The sequence below is a fragment of the Tauraco erythrolophus genome, chromosome 5 (assembly GCF_009769465.1).
Source record: "Tauraco erythrolophus isolate bTauEry1 chromosome 5, bTauEry1.pri, whole genome shotgun sequence".
In the NCBI taxonomy this organism is placed as follows: domain Eukaryota; kingdom Metazoa; phylum Chordata; class Aves; order Musophagiformes; family Musophagidae; genus Tauraco; species Tauraco erythrolophus.
The window spans coordinates 32754966-32769152 of record NC_141469.1 but is presented as its reverse complement, the minus strand read 5'-3'; the positions used below and the strand labels follow the sequence as shown (position 1 = coordinate 32769152).

General features: G+C 35.8%; 1 protein-coding gene across 3 annotated transcripts in view; it reads left to right on the top strand.

The window, feature by feature from the left end:
* Nucleotides 1-747: 747 nt before the first annotated feature.
* Nucleotides 748-14187, top strand: part of SH3TC1 (SH3 domain and tetratricopeptide repeats 1) — a 28313-nt gene continuing 14873 nt past the window's right edge. Inside the window, exons 1-9 of one of the 3 annotated variants that reach the window (XM_086612346.1) lie at nt 748-955; nt 3409-3483; nt 5030-5047; nt 5747-5874; nt 8240-8345; nt 10166-10309; nt 11368-11545; nt 12337-12410; nt 13270-13465. In XM_086612346.1, coding sequence (XP_086468472.1) covers nt 748-955; nt 3409-3483; nt 5030-5047; nt 5747-5874; nt 8240-8345; nt 10166-10309; nt 11368-11545; nt 12337-12410; nt 13270-13465 — 1127 coding nt within the window. Of the gene's footprint in view, nt 956-3408; nt 3484-5029; nt 5048-5746; nt 5875-8239; nt 8346-10165; nt 10310-11367; nt 11546-12336; nt 12437-13265; nt 13466-14187 lie in introns of all 3 variants that reach the window. The other 2 variants (XM_086612349.1, XM_086612348.1) reach the window with 2 other exon arrangements.

The following is a 14187-nucleotide window of genomic DNA, read 5'->3' as shown; positions in this document are numbered from 1 at the left end:
AATAAAATAAGAGAAGAAATTTCATAAAGATTATAAGTTTGTATACTCCTAATGAATGCAGCTTGTTAATGAGCATGGCTGGAGTAAGCACATAAGAATTTGGATTAAGTCCAAGTGACATGACTAAAGCAAAATCTATTCAGTGGCTTTATAAAATCCATGAAATAGGCACGTGAGAGCCCACTGAGGAAAAGGGTCTAAATATCAGTGGAGCATGTGCTGGCTACATGGGCCATGTCTTTTGCAGATGTATTGGCTGATTTATAAAAAAGCTGGATTTATAAAAACTTTCCTGCTTGTTTGAATTAAGCATGCAGTACCTGTTCCATTCTCATCACCTTTAGAAAATGATGTTTTTCTCCTGCAGTGCCTCAGTTAATGTGGATGATGTAGGCTCTGCATTAAAGCTGGCCAAGAATGAATAATTAGCAGTGGGCACAAGTACGTTTCACTTCAGGCTTTGGATTGTTGCTATTAGTCAAATCTATTGCTTTGTTGCTGAAGCAGTTTTGCCACCTGATTGCAGGAGCTTTTTCTGGAATGAATTTGGGTGTTACACAACAATTCCTCTCAAAGAAGTCTAAAGCAAACACTTCAATGTGTATTACAATGAAAAAATAACTTCTGCAGGAGTGAGACAGCTCTTAAATATGTGCATGTATTCTGACAGTTTTAAAAAATATATTATTGAATTTTCCCTCAGATTGTTGGTAATGTCAATTGCATCACTGTGAGGAATCACGAATTATGGAGCGTTCAGCAGCAGGAGGCAGCGCATCTGTTCTCAGCACTAAGGCCACCATCCCTGGCCTAGAGGGAAAGCAAGACAGGAACTTGGAGAGGAAAGAAACAGAGCAGAGAAGGTGCACGTCGGACTGTAAACATGTGGAGGCCAATGTTGCCATCAGCACTGTCAGGGATGGAGTCAGGATGGACACATTGCAAGAACAAATGGGTAAGACCTCAATTAATATGTCCTGGTCACTCTCCTCTTGACTTTTCCTTGCATTTAAATTGGCGAGTTCTTTAAACATTGCTTGCTGTGCACAAGCTGAGAACTGTCATGTGTTTTTCAGCTGAGCTTTTTTTTAAATACACCTGCAACTATTAAATGCAACAAAACAAACAGCCGTCTTTCTGCCATGACAATGCTGCATAGATTGGACTATTAAATGATCTATACCGAAATTCACTTCGGGCAGACAAATGGATTATCAGTTAGTTAAAATAAACTGAGATTAAAATTATCAGAACCCAAGGGCCATAATTCTGAAATATAAGTTCTTTGTCTAGCACTTTTTGCTATAATCTCTAAGATTCAGAAGCAAAGGTGAGTTAGACCGCGTGTTTCTATTTTAATAAAATTCCTAGATTTCTGTTTTTCATCAAAAATGTAATACTATCTTTATTTTTCTGCAAAAGAAAACATACTTCATGCAGTAAAAACATGCAAGTTGGAAACACTTTTTGGATGGAAGGGTGGAGTGGAATGGGTGGCTGGGTCTCAGAAACTGGCCAGGCTCTTACTTTATAGTAGATCCAAGAGCTTTCTGAATGTGAAAATACTTCAAGCTATCATGGAAAAACTGTTTCATTTTAAATTACATGTTCTATGGCTTAGACAATGTCTCTCTGTTCACAACTGCAACTCTGTTGACATCAAAGCATACAGGGTACAAGCATCCCAGGGCAGTAAAAAGTCTCTCTTCAGCTTGCCAAGAAGTATGCAAGTCATCTCATTAATTAGGAATGGAGCATGGAGTTCATGTTAAGTCTCTGAATCTAATTATAGCACTTTAAACAGTCTCAATGTTTAAAAGGTATTTACAGTAACTCTTAAACTTTTGTGCAAATTTAATAGCAAGCTATTACTTGTAATTAAACTCTCATGGGTAATAAAATGCTTGCTCATAGATTTTGCTTTCTCCTGAAAGTTACAGAAATTAGGTTTCATTTTTAAATAAAATATTACCCGCTTGATATTCATGTCTCAATAAATACCTTTCAAGGGAAGTCCATGTCTGGTAATGTAATATCAAAATAATAGTAACAGCAAGTTCACATACCAAAACCATATGCTAATTAATTGTCCATATCAACTGTTAAAAGACAATCAAAGCAATCGGTAATATGTTGTCAAAATTTCAACAATGGCTCTGTCTGTATTTCTGACTAAAAAAAGAAAAAGCAGAACTATGACTAAGTATAGTCCTAGAAATTGTGGGGGACTTACATTTATAAAGTTCCTTAAATACAGTCAGCCTGCACTGCAGTGAGCTTACTATCAAATTTCTATTTTAAAAAACAATATTGTTGAGTCCAGATTAAAAAAAAAAAAATATTCAATGCCCCTGTCAAATACCCAACAAAATCAAAGTGCTTGGGAACTGAAATTTCTCATTCTAGTATACACTAATAATTGGCTTAAAGATGATATTTTTACTGCTTACTGCCTGTTTTCTGAAGGAGGAAAATTCTGTTTATGTATCCTTGTTTGTGTGTGATTTTGCTCATGTAACATCAACAGATACACTCAAGGGAAAATGCAGAAGACTTAGAAATTATTATGTCCTACTGTATTACAAGCCTTTTCTTAAAAGCAGAGCTGCAGAGGAAAATGTCTCAGGATACACGAAAATTGCCTCAGATGTTTTCTTTTAAAAATTAAAGATCTATTTCTCCCACTTTTATTCTTAGAAGTATCAAGCCTTGTCTTCACTGATTTTTGTCAAGGGAACATTGAGAAAATGGAATTGGTTGGAGTGGGTGTTTCTTTAGCATCAAAATGTATCATTTCCAAAAGGACTGAAATACATATGGATCAAAAAAGAAAAAAGCAGATTATTACTATTAACATAAAATATACTTATTTTGTGTTATTTTTCTAGAATTTCAAATAACTTGTTTTTACATTACCCTCTCCCAAGTATTGAGCTTGTAAAATAACAAAGAGAGATTATTTCTCTCTATGAATTGGTACAAGGCACTCACATTGTTGCCAATTTATACCACTGAAGCTTCAGTGGAGGCCACTTTTTAGTATAGATACAAGGGAAGGGAAAATGAAGTCTGACTATTGCCCCTTCCCAAATGGGACTTCAGTTTCCTGAGAAGCTATTTTTCTACCACTTCTCCATCATCCTGAAGCTTCGCATCAAAATGATGAAATCAAGATTTATCTTCCTCCCCAGTAGGCGAGAAATCGTCTTCAGATACTTTTTGTGGGTTTTGGGAATTACGTAGCCGGAAGGGGAAAAAAATATAGTTCTTTTAGTAATTATACAATGTATCAAACACTTTGAAAGTGAGGGGAATTTTGGTTGGTTTGCTGGTTGGTTTTTTTTCGTCAGTGTGATTTATATGGACTTAGAAAATGCACTTAACCATTCCTTTCATTTATCATAATAGAATGTTCTCAAAGTGAAAAATGCATGAATGTCAATTCAAGGACACTTCCTAGCCAAGCAGAGAATTTTCCAACTGGTAAGACATTTTCTTCCATCACATCTTATAAATATGATGCTTTTCTCATTGTTTACATTTTTACATTGAGACAACTACATCAACAACATTTGCAGTCATCACTCCTGTAATTTTACAGCATACTTCATGGTACCTGCGAAGTGTCCAACTTCTACCTAAGATTCATTGTGAATTTCTCATAAAAAGAGAGACATAACTTATTAACTGCTATAAAAGCCAGAAACAGTGTATGGACTATATTGTAATGGCTAATAGAAAAAAAAAAAAAAAAAGGCAAGTAAAACTTTAATTGCTTATTTTATGTACAGGTTTCAATTCTTCAAATGTCTTATTTTTTAAGTTTGTGGCCTTTCCAAGTCTTAATTTTTTTTTTTTTTTTAATGCTGTATTTTTAATGGAGTTGCAATTGAGTGCAGTTCCTCAGTAAGTAGGTACAGCATGCATCCCTTCTGGAGGGCTCATGGCCTGCTCTGTGCCTTGAGAGTCTAACCATGTTTCCCTTCTCTTGCTTGTAGAGGAAGAGAAATAACTATCAAAAAACAACACTGGGATGCACTCTGCTTTCTGGCTTGACCTGGCAAATCACATCAGTGGTAGACAGTCTCCCCCAGACATATGGTTCTTTGTAGTTAAATTATTTGTGCTTATGTACCTGTTTGGCTCACTCCAAACAGAATTTGGGTGGTTCTTAACTGGATCAGAGCTCACAGAAGCAGATAGGAAGAATACCATAGGTGTAATAGGGTTTTGGATCATGACTCATTTCCATAAGGCATTATTAATAGTTCTTTTGGCAGAAACAGACATATTTCAGTTGTTTTAATTCAATGTAATTGTTATTTCAGTAATACTAACTTTATACAAGACTTAAATATGTGACTGTAGAAACACAATTCAACTTGGAGTCAATTTGATTATGTAAAACAAAAATTTAAATTTTTAAGTAGTAGTCTTCTCTTGTGCCAGTATCTTTTATGACTTTAGGTAAAACGAAAAGGTCAGCAATACTGTTACCTAACAGTGATCTGAGTAACATTCAAAGACTAGTTTGTATTCTCTGTACTAACAATCGACAATATGACCACAACTTAAACAGAGAGGTCTTGTAATTCAGTAACACTGCTTTATATTTCTGAAGTCACCCTTCTTGACCTTAAAGTAATGAGTAATTTAGGTGCAAGTCATCGTAAAAATCCCAGAGGCATACATAGGAAGCCCTCTGAAAACAGACTAAAATGCAGCATGTAAGACTAGAATGTGAAAAAGATCTATTTTACCTGATTAAAAGGTGAAACTAAGAGGAGCTGGAATATTTTAGGATGTACAACAATTGCATTTATAGCTGGAAGTGTGACCTGTTTAAACACTTGCAATTGGAATTCTTCCTGAGTGGATATTATTGCCTTATATGTGCCCATCTGGGTATCCGAAAACTTACACATATGATTTACTGTTATTGAGTTAAATTAACAGACATACAGAATGAAAGCAGGTTTATCAAGGTTCCTCTTTATGTCAGAGAAGCTAGCGGAAACTGCACCCTTAGCTGTAGTAAAAGCTTCTGGTAAACAGATCTCAAGATCTAAGAACAGTATCTACCTTCCTTTGGATGTACTGGGGAAATCATGTTAGTGAGCTTTTGATTGGACCATTTGTCTTGGTTGGTACTGCTCAACCAGCTTAGCTGACAAACAGCTTTTTCAATATTCAATTCATAGGAGCCTTCTGAAGTGGGGTGGTGACATTTCAGATAATCATGAATTTAAGATTAACATAAAGAGTTGTTGTAACATGCTGAACTATCTATGGGTTTTGTTGCCTTTTTTTTTTTTCGCAATTCCAGTATCTGTTTGTCTTGATTTTTGAAATAGCATGGGATATTTGGAAATCTGGTCATGTTCTCAATGGCTGTAGAGCTGTCTAATTTGACAAATTAGTCTGCTTGCTTTTTTCCTCTTCTCTCTTCTCCATTCCCAAGTATGTCAGTTGTCTCCCACAATTTCTACAGACTTTCATGTCCCTCTCCTTTGTATAGCTGTGGCCTTCATTATGCAACTGAAAATCTTGTGTTTCATGCTAGGCTATTATCTTTACTAGATAATAAAAATGAAAAAGAAATATGCAGTAGGTCAAATTTCTGTGTGTCTGTCTCTGAACTTGAAAAAATAGTCTTAATGTGGGTTCTCTGATTTTGAGGAATTTCGTGGTTCCCCAAAGCTGATTCACAAAACTTGTAGCACTGTAAATGGATATCTTTCTCCAGATATCTCCCTGAAGTTAACGATGGTAAGACGAAAGAGTGGATGTCCTGATCCTGGACTCCAAAGACAGCTCAGAGGGCAGCTCCGTCTTCTGGAAAATGACAGCAAGGAGGTGATGGCAGTTTTCAGTGTAAGTCAATTGCTTGGGAAAAAGACTGGCACACCAAATTGATGTAAAGTAAATAAATCCAGCTAAATAAGGCACTGAAGGGTTTTACTTTAAATAGTTATTTCCTTTGATGTTAATCAAAGCAGAATGGAGTTTCTGATTTTTTTTTTTTTTTTTTTTTCATTTGCCCTCATATTGACTCTTCACTTCAGTTTCCAGTCGCTTGGAGTCATTTGACACGCAGGTTACCTAGGAAGCCCACTGCTAAGCCAAAGAGGAAATCTGAAGGAGAATAGCGTAAATATTGTACTTCCTAGGGCTAGATGGCCATAGCTTTAAATAGCACACAAGAAGCTTTGGCATATTTTTATTACTGTCTTTAATTTGTTTGTATATAGGAAACCCATCCTCTACAACTAATAAGTTTTGTTACAAATATAATTTAAAGTCTCCTCTCTTCTCTTGATGAAAAAGCAGGATGATGCCATTTGACCTCTGGTGTCCCTCTTTTGTCTGAGCTATGAGTTCCAGCCTCCTTCACTAACAAGCCAAACACTGAAATCTTAATTAGTTATGGCTTTAGACAGTCTCAGACACATGTACTTCTACATTACTTTCCTTTCATGTGTTGTGAACTCTCCATCACCAGCCTGCTGATTTTGTGGCTATGAAAACAGTCTGTACTCCTGCTCTGCTCTGGCTTTTGTTTAGGGGAAGATGGAGAAAAGGAGAAGGGATCAGGAGGAGAACGAAAACAGCGCACAAATAGACTAAATTTGTGGCCTTATTAGAAACAGACTGGGAAAAGAACTTTGAAGGAAGCAAGATTTATAACGATAAGTTTCCTTAGAATGTTGTTTTGATATTCAGCATTGCATAAAGCCCTTGAGGCTGAGATACTTTAGCATGTGTTGGCAATTTATTAATAGATTTCAGGCTCTTGTTAATATTTAATCTAGTGTAGAAAGGGGCATGCAGAAGATCACAGCAGTGATGAGGCATGCCTGTTGAAGAGGCTTAAGTTGGACTTTTGTTTTCAAAAAGGAATTATTATTTTAATCTGTTCATGTTGTGTGAATTGAAAATATGGAAGTTAAACAGAATAAATTCAGAGATCTTTTAAAATCATAAAAGTCATAAAAACAGGGGATCAGCTCCATTCCCTTTCCCCCCCCGCCCCGAGTTAGAATCAGTTTCTTGATCAGTCCTTAAATTGTTTTAAGATGAATTTCAATTTTGATGTGACAGGAACAAGGGTACAATACTGGGAAATTATACAGTAGCATTATATCTGTCAGCTTTGCATCTGATTTATTCTGAGACATTGGTTCAGATACTTGTCTCATAAATTGACGCGCTTATTTGTATTTCCCACCAGCATCGTTGGAGACCACTGTTTTTAAGCTACTAACTGAAATGCAACCAGACTGTATATTATCTCTCTTTGGCTAGAATCCATCAAAATGAATATTTCTTTCCCTTTTTTGAAGGTTTACGTAGTTGTCCCTTTTAGCATTTCTGAAATGTCTTATAAAATCCGTCATTATCATTTACAACAGTCATTGCTTATCTTTGTTAAATGCACAATTTAATGCCACTCTAGTAACATGAACCAGTACAAATGAGAAAAGGATCTTACTGCATCTTTTAAAAATAACACTCCAGTAATTTTCTTAACTATGGAAAGAATGAACTACGGGATGACTATTCAACATCTCCTCTGGAATAAGACTGAAGCAATCAGGTAGCAGGTTCAAAGATGCATCAAAAGAGGTGTGTTTTCACATGTGTACAGAGCTTTTAGGCTACATCTGCAACAGGATGCTGTGGATCCTAAAAATTACAGTGGTTCAAGTGACCTAGAGAAATTTTTAAGTAAACAAAAACCTCAAATCAAAACGAACAAACAAAAAACAACAAAAAGGAACCCTTTCCCCTATTTAATATTAATTCCCACACATCTGGCAAAGGCAGTTCCCAAACTGTAAATTGCTCTATGCTAGAGGAGGGTATTGGAAAGTATCACTAGATGCTTGCCTGGCTTTCACACTCTATTTAGAAAATACTGGCGACTATACATAGACATGTCTGAACCAGATGGACCTTTAATTTCTCTCTGTGTGGTCAGTCCTGAGCTCTCAATTCCTTTGTAGATTAATGTCACTGGAACTGTTGGTTCAATTGGTAAGAAAAAAATCAGATTAAAACTTGATTCACTGTATGTTGTATGTAAGTGTTAAAGAACGGATATCTCATATATGTAAAATTCTGGATGATTTTTTAATCCTTCTTAATACGAAGCATTTTAGCATAAGTGTTACGTAGTGAGAAATTGTGCTCGAGTCTAGTATAATTGAAACTAAAATATCAGGTTTTATTTTTTTAGGAGCTCTCTGCCAGACTGCTGTCTATTCATAGTGATCAAGACCTAATAGTGGTGACGTTTAAAACTTTTGAAGAAATATGGAAGTTTCTAACCTACCACTCACTGGGTAAAGCTGATTCATCATACAACAGTTCAATATGCTTTTTTTAGTCCTCCGCACACAATTTCTGATTGACTGGGAATTTGTTGAACAGGATTTTGAGATTCTTTATATTAACTTCTAATAGCAGTAAGTAGTGTTCCTGAACTGGGTACTAGTGATAGGGCTGTAGAGACTCTCCAGCCTCCATGAGAACGTGCCTTTTTCCCAAAGCAGGTAACAGCTATCGTTCCTGGAAGATGCCTAAATTAGATACTCCAGAATCAGATCATATCTTCTTTCTAAGCAGTCTATTCCAATCCAGATGGTTTTGTCCTAAAGTCTAACCTGTGCTGCAACTTAAATGCCTTTACAGCTTTTTCTGCTCACTATAGACGTGTCAAGGTTATTCCTCTTTCTTTGCACCATGCTAGTACCTATATGGGGACTGATAACCTGAACTTTCACTCAGCGTTGTTTTCACTAGGAAAATCAACCCTAATTTCTATAATCCTTCTTCACAGAGAGTATTTTCTAGACCTCTGCTCATGCTTCCCACGGGACTCTTCTAGTTGTTCCACATCTTTCCTGAATAGTAGTGAGCAAACTGGACAGAGTTGGTAAGGTGTCAGAGGAAATACCAAGTAAAACAAAGATTGCTTCGTATGCTTTGCGTGCTTCAGTTTTGTTTCTGAATCTGAGCATGCCTTTTGTAACAATAGGCCATTGATTTGAGTTCCATTTTTAATATCCTATAACTTCACAGGTCTTTTCTGAAGACTAGCATTTGAATCAGACTTTTGTCTCCATTTTGTTCACCTGATTTTTTTCTTCTATATGTGGAGAGCTTGTGTGCATTACTATTGAATTTGCCTGTTTTCATCAGACTAATTTAAAATAATGAATTATTTTTAATTTCATGTTTGCTATTTACTTGCTATTTTGTATTTTAAAATGCTCCTTAGAGAAGTAGCAAAAAATTCTCTGCAAAATTGGATTGAAACAGTAAGTTTCTTCTTAGGCAAGGCTATGGCTAACAGGGAGTTGATTCAGCATCTTCCAAAGAGCAGAGTAGCACCTTAATCACTGCTCTGCCCATCTTTTCTCTTCATCACAACTTTGTGCAAAAAGCTTTTGCTGATGTATGAATGTTGGCCCTTTAAGTAATAATCTGTTACTTATACCATGCTGATTAGGATACATCAATCCAGATCTCCCTGTAACGATCATATAGCTTTGAAAGCCCTACATTCTAATAGACCGAGTCCCAGTTTCTGAGATCAAGCACTACCCTCTTGTGATTTACATGACTGGTATGCAGCATTGTCCCTGTCCCAAAGAAATTCCAGCAATTTGATACCCAGGCACAGGATCTGCATAAATTGGCACAGCTGAATCGGGCAACAGAAATTTATAGAGATTATTTTTTGAGATTATTTCCAGTCATCTGTTATCGAGTGGTGCTAAGCACCTGTTGCTCAAAGCTTGCTAGTGATGACCTCTTTCAGACTTCAAACCTTTCAAATATAGCTGAACTACGGGGAACCCTCATAAGGGGAGGATATGGTCTGCTTTTTCAGCAGGATTAGCCCTAAACTACACCTAAATTATGTTCCTTTTCAGTGTAGTTTGTAAGAGCTAAGCATTAAAAGCAGCTTTAATGCATGTGACTTAATGGATATAGTTTTGTCAATACTATGTAGTAAAATTAGTTGCATATCGTGAGCTAAGTAATAATGGAGTTATTTGAATGCCTACCCCAGTCTCTGACTTTCTGAAAGGTTATTTTTTTTTTATAATACTGTAAAATTGCAAAGAAAACAAATTGTGTTGTTTTTTTTTTCTAGGTTTTATAAATCATTGCATGGAGAATTTATTCCTAGATCAATCTTTCTGGCTCTATTCTCAGGAGGAGGAAGACACAGGCATTGAAGTCTGTATAAATGAAAAATCATTAAATTTGATGTATAGAAGCCTGCTAATACAGGAAGGTAAGGAAGACTATATGCTAAGGCTAAATTTAGAGAAGCACCTTTCTTTAAAATCCTAAAATCAAATATTAAGACATAATCAAATACTTAATGAAGTTGAAATTTAAATCTATTCACTCCCAATGCTGCAGAAAGTGAAGAGAAAAGAATACAGATTGGGTTCAGTGAGATAATAGGCGGATTACAGAAATTCATGTGCAACTGGTCCATAAATGGGTACCAAAAGGATTAGGGAGGGATGTACATTCCAACTTGCTTAATATTATTGTAGATCCTGGAGATGTACAGGAGAGGGATTACAGATGGTTGCCAGGCTAATGTGCTTCTCCTAAGTAGCATCACCTGCTGCCACTGTCAGAGATAGAATGATGGGGTAGATGGATCGTTGATTACTGCAACAGGAACATGCAAAACGTTGCAGCAGAAGAAGGTTCTATACTTCATTGAACACCTCAGCTTGGCATTATTTTTTTTTTTACTGGAAGAGAAACTAGACAGAAAAGTATGAATACCTGACGATCAGAAAGAAAATTTGAATAGTAGAATTACAGAATATCTGAAGTTGGAAGGGGCCCATAAGAATCGAGTCCAACTCCTTGCTCCTCACAGGACTACCTAAAATTCAATCATGTGACTAAGAGCATCATCCAGATGCTCACTGAACTCTGACAGGCATATTAAGACTGATAAAAGTAAGAAAATCCCTAGACAGCTTCTTACCTCTTCCTTGAGGTGATTGCCTTTGTGTGTCAGAAACAAAGGGGAGTCTCTGAGGGTTTTTCAGTTTCACTGTCTCACAATATGAATTTGATCTTCTGCATTGCTGCTTTATATGCCAAAGCATTGAAACATACAAGTTACATACAAGCTTTTCCTATATGTTTAAAGCATTGACACTATTGGATGTCTGCTTTACCTGTTGAAGACAATAGATTCTTGTGAAATCTCAGATTTTGAGTCTCTCACTGAATATTGCTGATGCTCTTGAAGTGTTTTAAAGCTTGTATGACACTAAAACATTACATAAAATTACATCAGCTCCACTGCTTTTTTTTTAGGGGCATTTTTTGTTTCATGTCCTGACAATCTGGTAAGAAAGATAATGGCTACAGACAATGAAATAAACACTTATTTTGAGACTGGGGCTTTAACTGAAGATGTAACAGGTGGATCTGTGGATGGTGACATGACTGTGCTGTCTAATGCTTCTCTGGAGCCATTGATCCCTTTTCACCAGTAGGTACCTGACTCTAACTACCTATTTCATATGCATCTGTTTCATATGTACATGTCTGCTTAGACATAGGCGTTTCTACAACGGTACCTCATTGTGGAACACCCATCTTCCACTAACACTGCGAACAAATGCTCTATTTCCTTCCATACCGCATAACTGAAATTAATCCAGATGCCTGCAGAGCAGCATTTAAAGATGGCTTCCCATCTTGTGAGTTAGATATTTCAGACTGAGGAAAAAGCAATAAAATCTATTCTTTCTAGAATAACATAAAGTGAGAGTTTTCATTTTTCAGGATGCTTGGAAATATGGACAGTAACAGGTGTGATGCTTGGAAATGTGCATGATAACAGGCTAACAGTGGTTTTACTCAACACTATTGACAGGAGCCATTCCCCTCCTTAAATGCAGTTTGTTTCAAGTTCATGACCAAGCTCATAATTGCTATAAAGCCAAAATTACATCAATAGACTTACTTCAGGAATGTCCAGAAAATCATTCCTTCTTGATGCTCTTAGTAGTTAAAAAGCTGGAGTTATTCTATTGTCCTTGGGCAGGGAGAAATAGCATGACTTTCTCAGTTAAGTTTGTTCAACTGAAGAAACACCTCTTTTACTACTAATATTACTGAAAAAATAGCTCGTCTGAGGTGTATGGACAATGCTGAAATTGAAAGATAATTGTGGGAGGGGTGCATCTGTTTTCAATGGATTTAAAATATCACTGTTATTGTCATAACATTTAGTGAAGTGTTTTATACTCTAACTTCAATTTCTTCTTCTGCTTTCAGATGGTTTCTTAAAGCGTATTCTAATCCTTTTGATTTTACATACAAAACCGAATCTAAATCTATCAGGAAAGTTGGTAAGAAACTCCATTCAAACATCAGCATTAAAACCCCCTCAAACTTATTCTATGCTTTTGTTAGGACAGACTCTAAAGGATTCAATTTTTTTTTTCCTTTGTATTAGGATGGGAAAACAGCTTTCAAAATTACATTGCAGTAAAATTACTGAAAGCATAAATCTCTGCTTAAGATGAGTTAAACCCTAAAGGCTTATCTTTCTCTTTTTTCCTCCTAAATACTGTATTAAGTAGATGCATAAATTAGTGAAAAGTAATTAAGAGTAAGAGTAATTAAGTTGATGCCTCTGTAGATTTGATGACAAACTTTAAAGCAAGAAAATGCACCAAGGTAATTATTGTAGATCTTTCACGTGTACTGCTGTATCTAATACTGCCAGAGAAATAAAAATTATAATGATGGTCTGGGATTAGAGACTAAATAGGGCTTATTTTCTACCATATGTAACAGTTTTAATGTTGTACTTAATGGTATATAACTGCATATTTACTCAATAGGGATTTTATTAGTTAGTTCAAAAGGTTTTACTCTGGATCAAGTTCAGAGCCCTTTATAAGAGGGAAAGTAGGAACATAACACATTTCTTTGGAATTTGCTAGAATTTTGAAAACATTTTAGGCTCTGCTTTCTAATGACTGGGAAATGAGGATTTTTATGCTGTTAGTTACAATTCTAATTGGTCAAAGCAAACCAATTAGGCTTGGATGGTTTAAATCTTGCCACATCACATGTGCAACTCACAAGTTCCAGGAAAGTCTTTTGCTAAACATGTTCTTCTCCTGAGATGCTATTCTATTAAGTGTATTTGTATTGTTAAATTACTTTATCTGAAAATATTATTTATCATCTATTACACAGCAATGGGATCCTGTCTAGCTGTGGTGAATTATGAGAGTATTGTGCTGGAAGAGATGAGTTTCCAGGAAGGGGACAAAATTGAGATCCTTGGCTACTTCATTGAATGCATGGAATGGTTTCTTGGAAGACATGTGTTTACTGGCCAAATAGGTTTTGTAAAGACAAGTCACGTTAAACTAGACTTATCTAAAAATAAGTAAGTGGAATATATTTAACGTATAAACAAAAGGAGAATTAGTCTCTTGAGCTTTAAAATGCTGAATGTTAAACTCAGGTTTGGTTATTTTTCCTTGGTTCTTTTTTTAAATAAGAATTGTCAGTGTGTATTAGTCAAAACAAATGCAAAAAAAAATGGAATATGAAGTCTAAGTGTTGTAAAAAGGTTATCAGCCTGTACCTAAGTTTCTTACTAGGAAAAGGGGTTGCTGTAGTTGTTAGACTTGGTTCAGTGTGTATTCTTTGGATCACAAGATCCAAGCAGTTTTACTATTGCAGAAAATTCCATTTTTACTGGTCTTTCAAGATCAATGTTAAAGCATCAAGGTTGTGTTTTTGCTAGTACCCTTAATTGCAGGCCTTAACATATTTCAAATGTGGCTCCTCTTAAAAATAATTTCTCATAATGCAGAAAGAAACCTGTAAAAAGCATGCATTTCAGCATGCACTGGCACCATGTAAGTAGGCCTCTCCTATTAATATGTCTGTATTGTTTGCATGCTGAAACAAGGAGTTCTTAAATGTTGTTTACAGGTCCGTTTAATGTATAACTTTAAGCTTATACTAGAAAACCAATTCCACAATATCCTTAAATATTTGTGCTTTTAATAAATTCCCTTGTAAAATGCTATACTATCACATAGACAGAGACAAAACTTAGTCTGACATGACAGAAACTGTTAGCTGCAATCATAGCTGCTA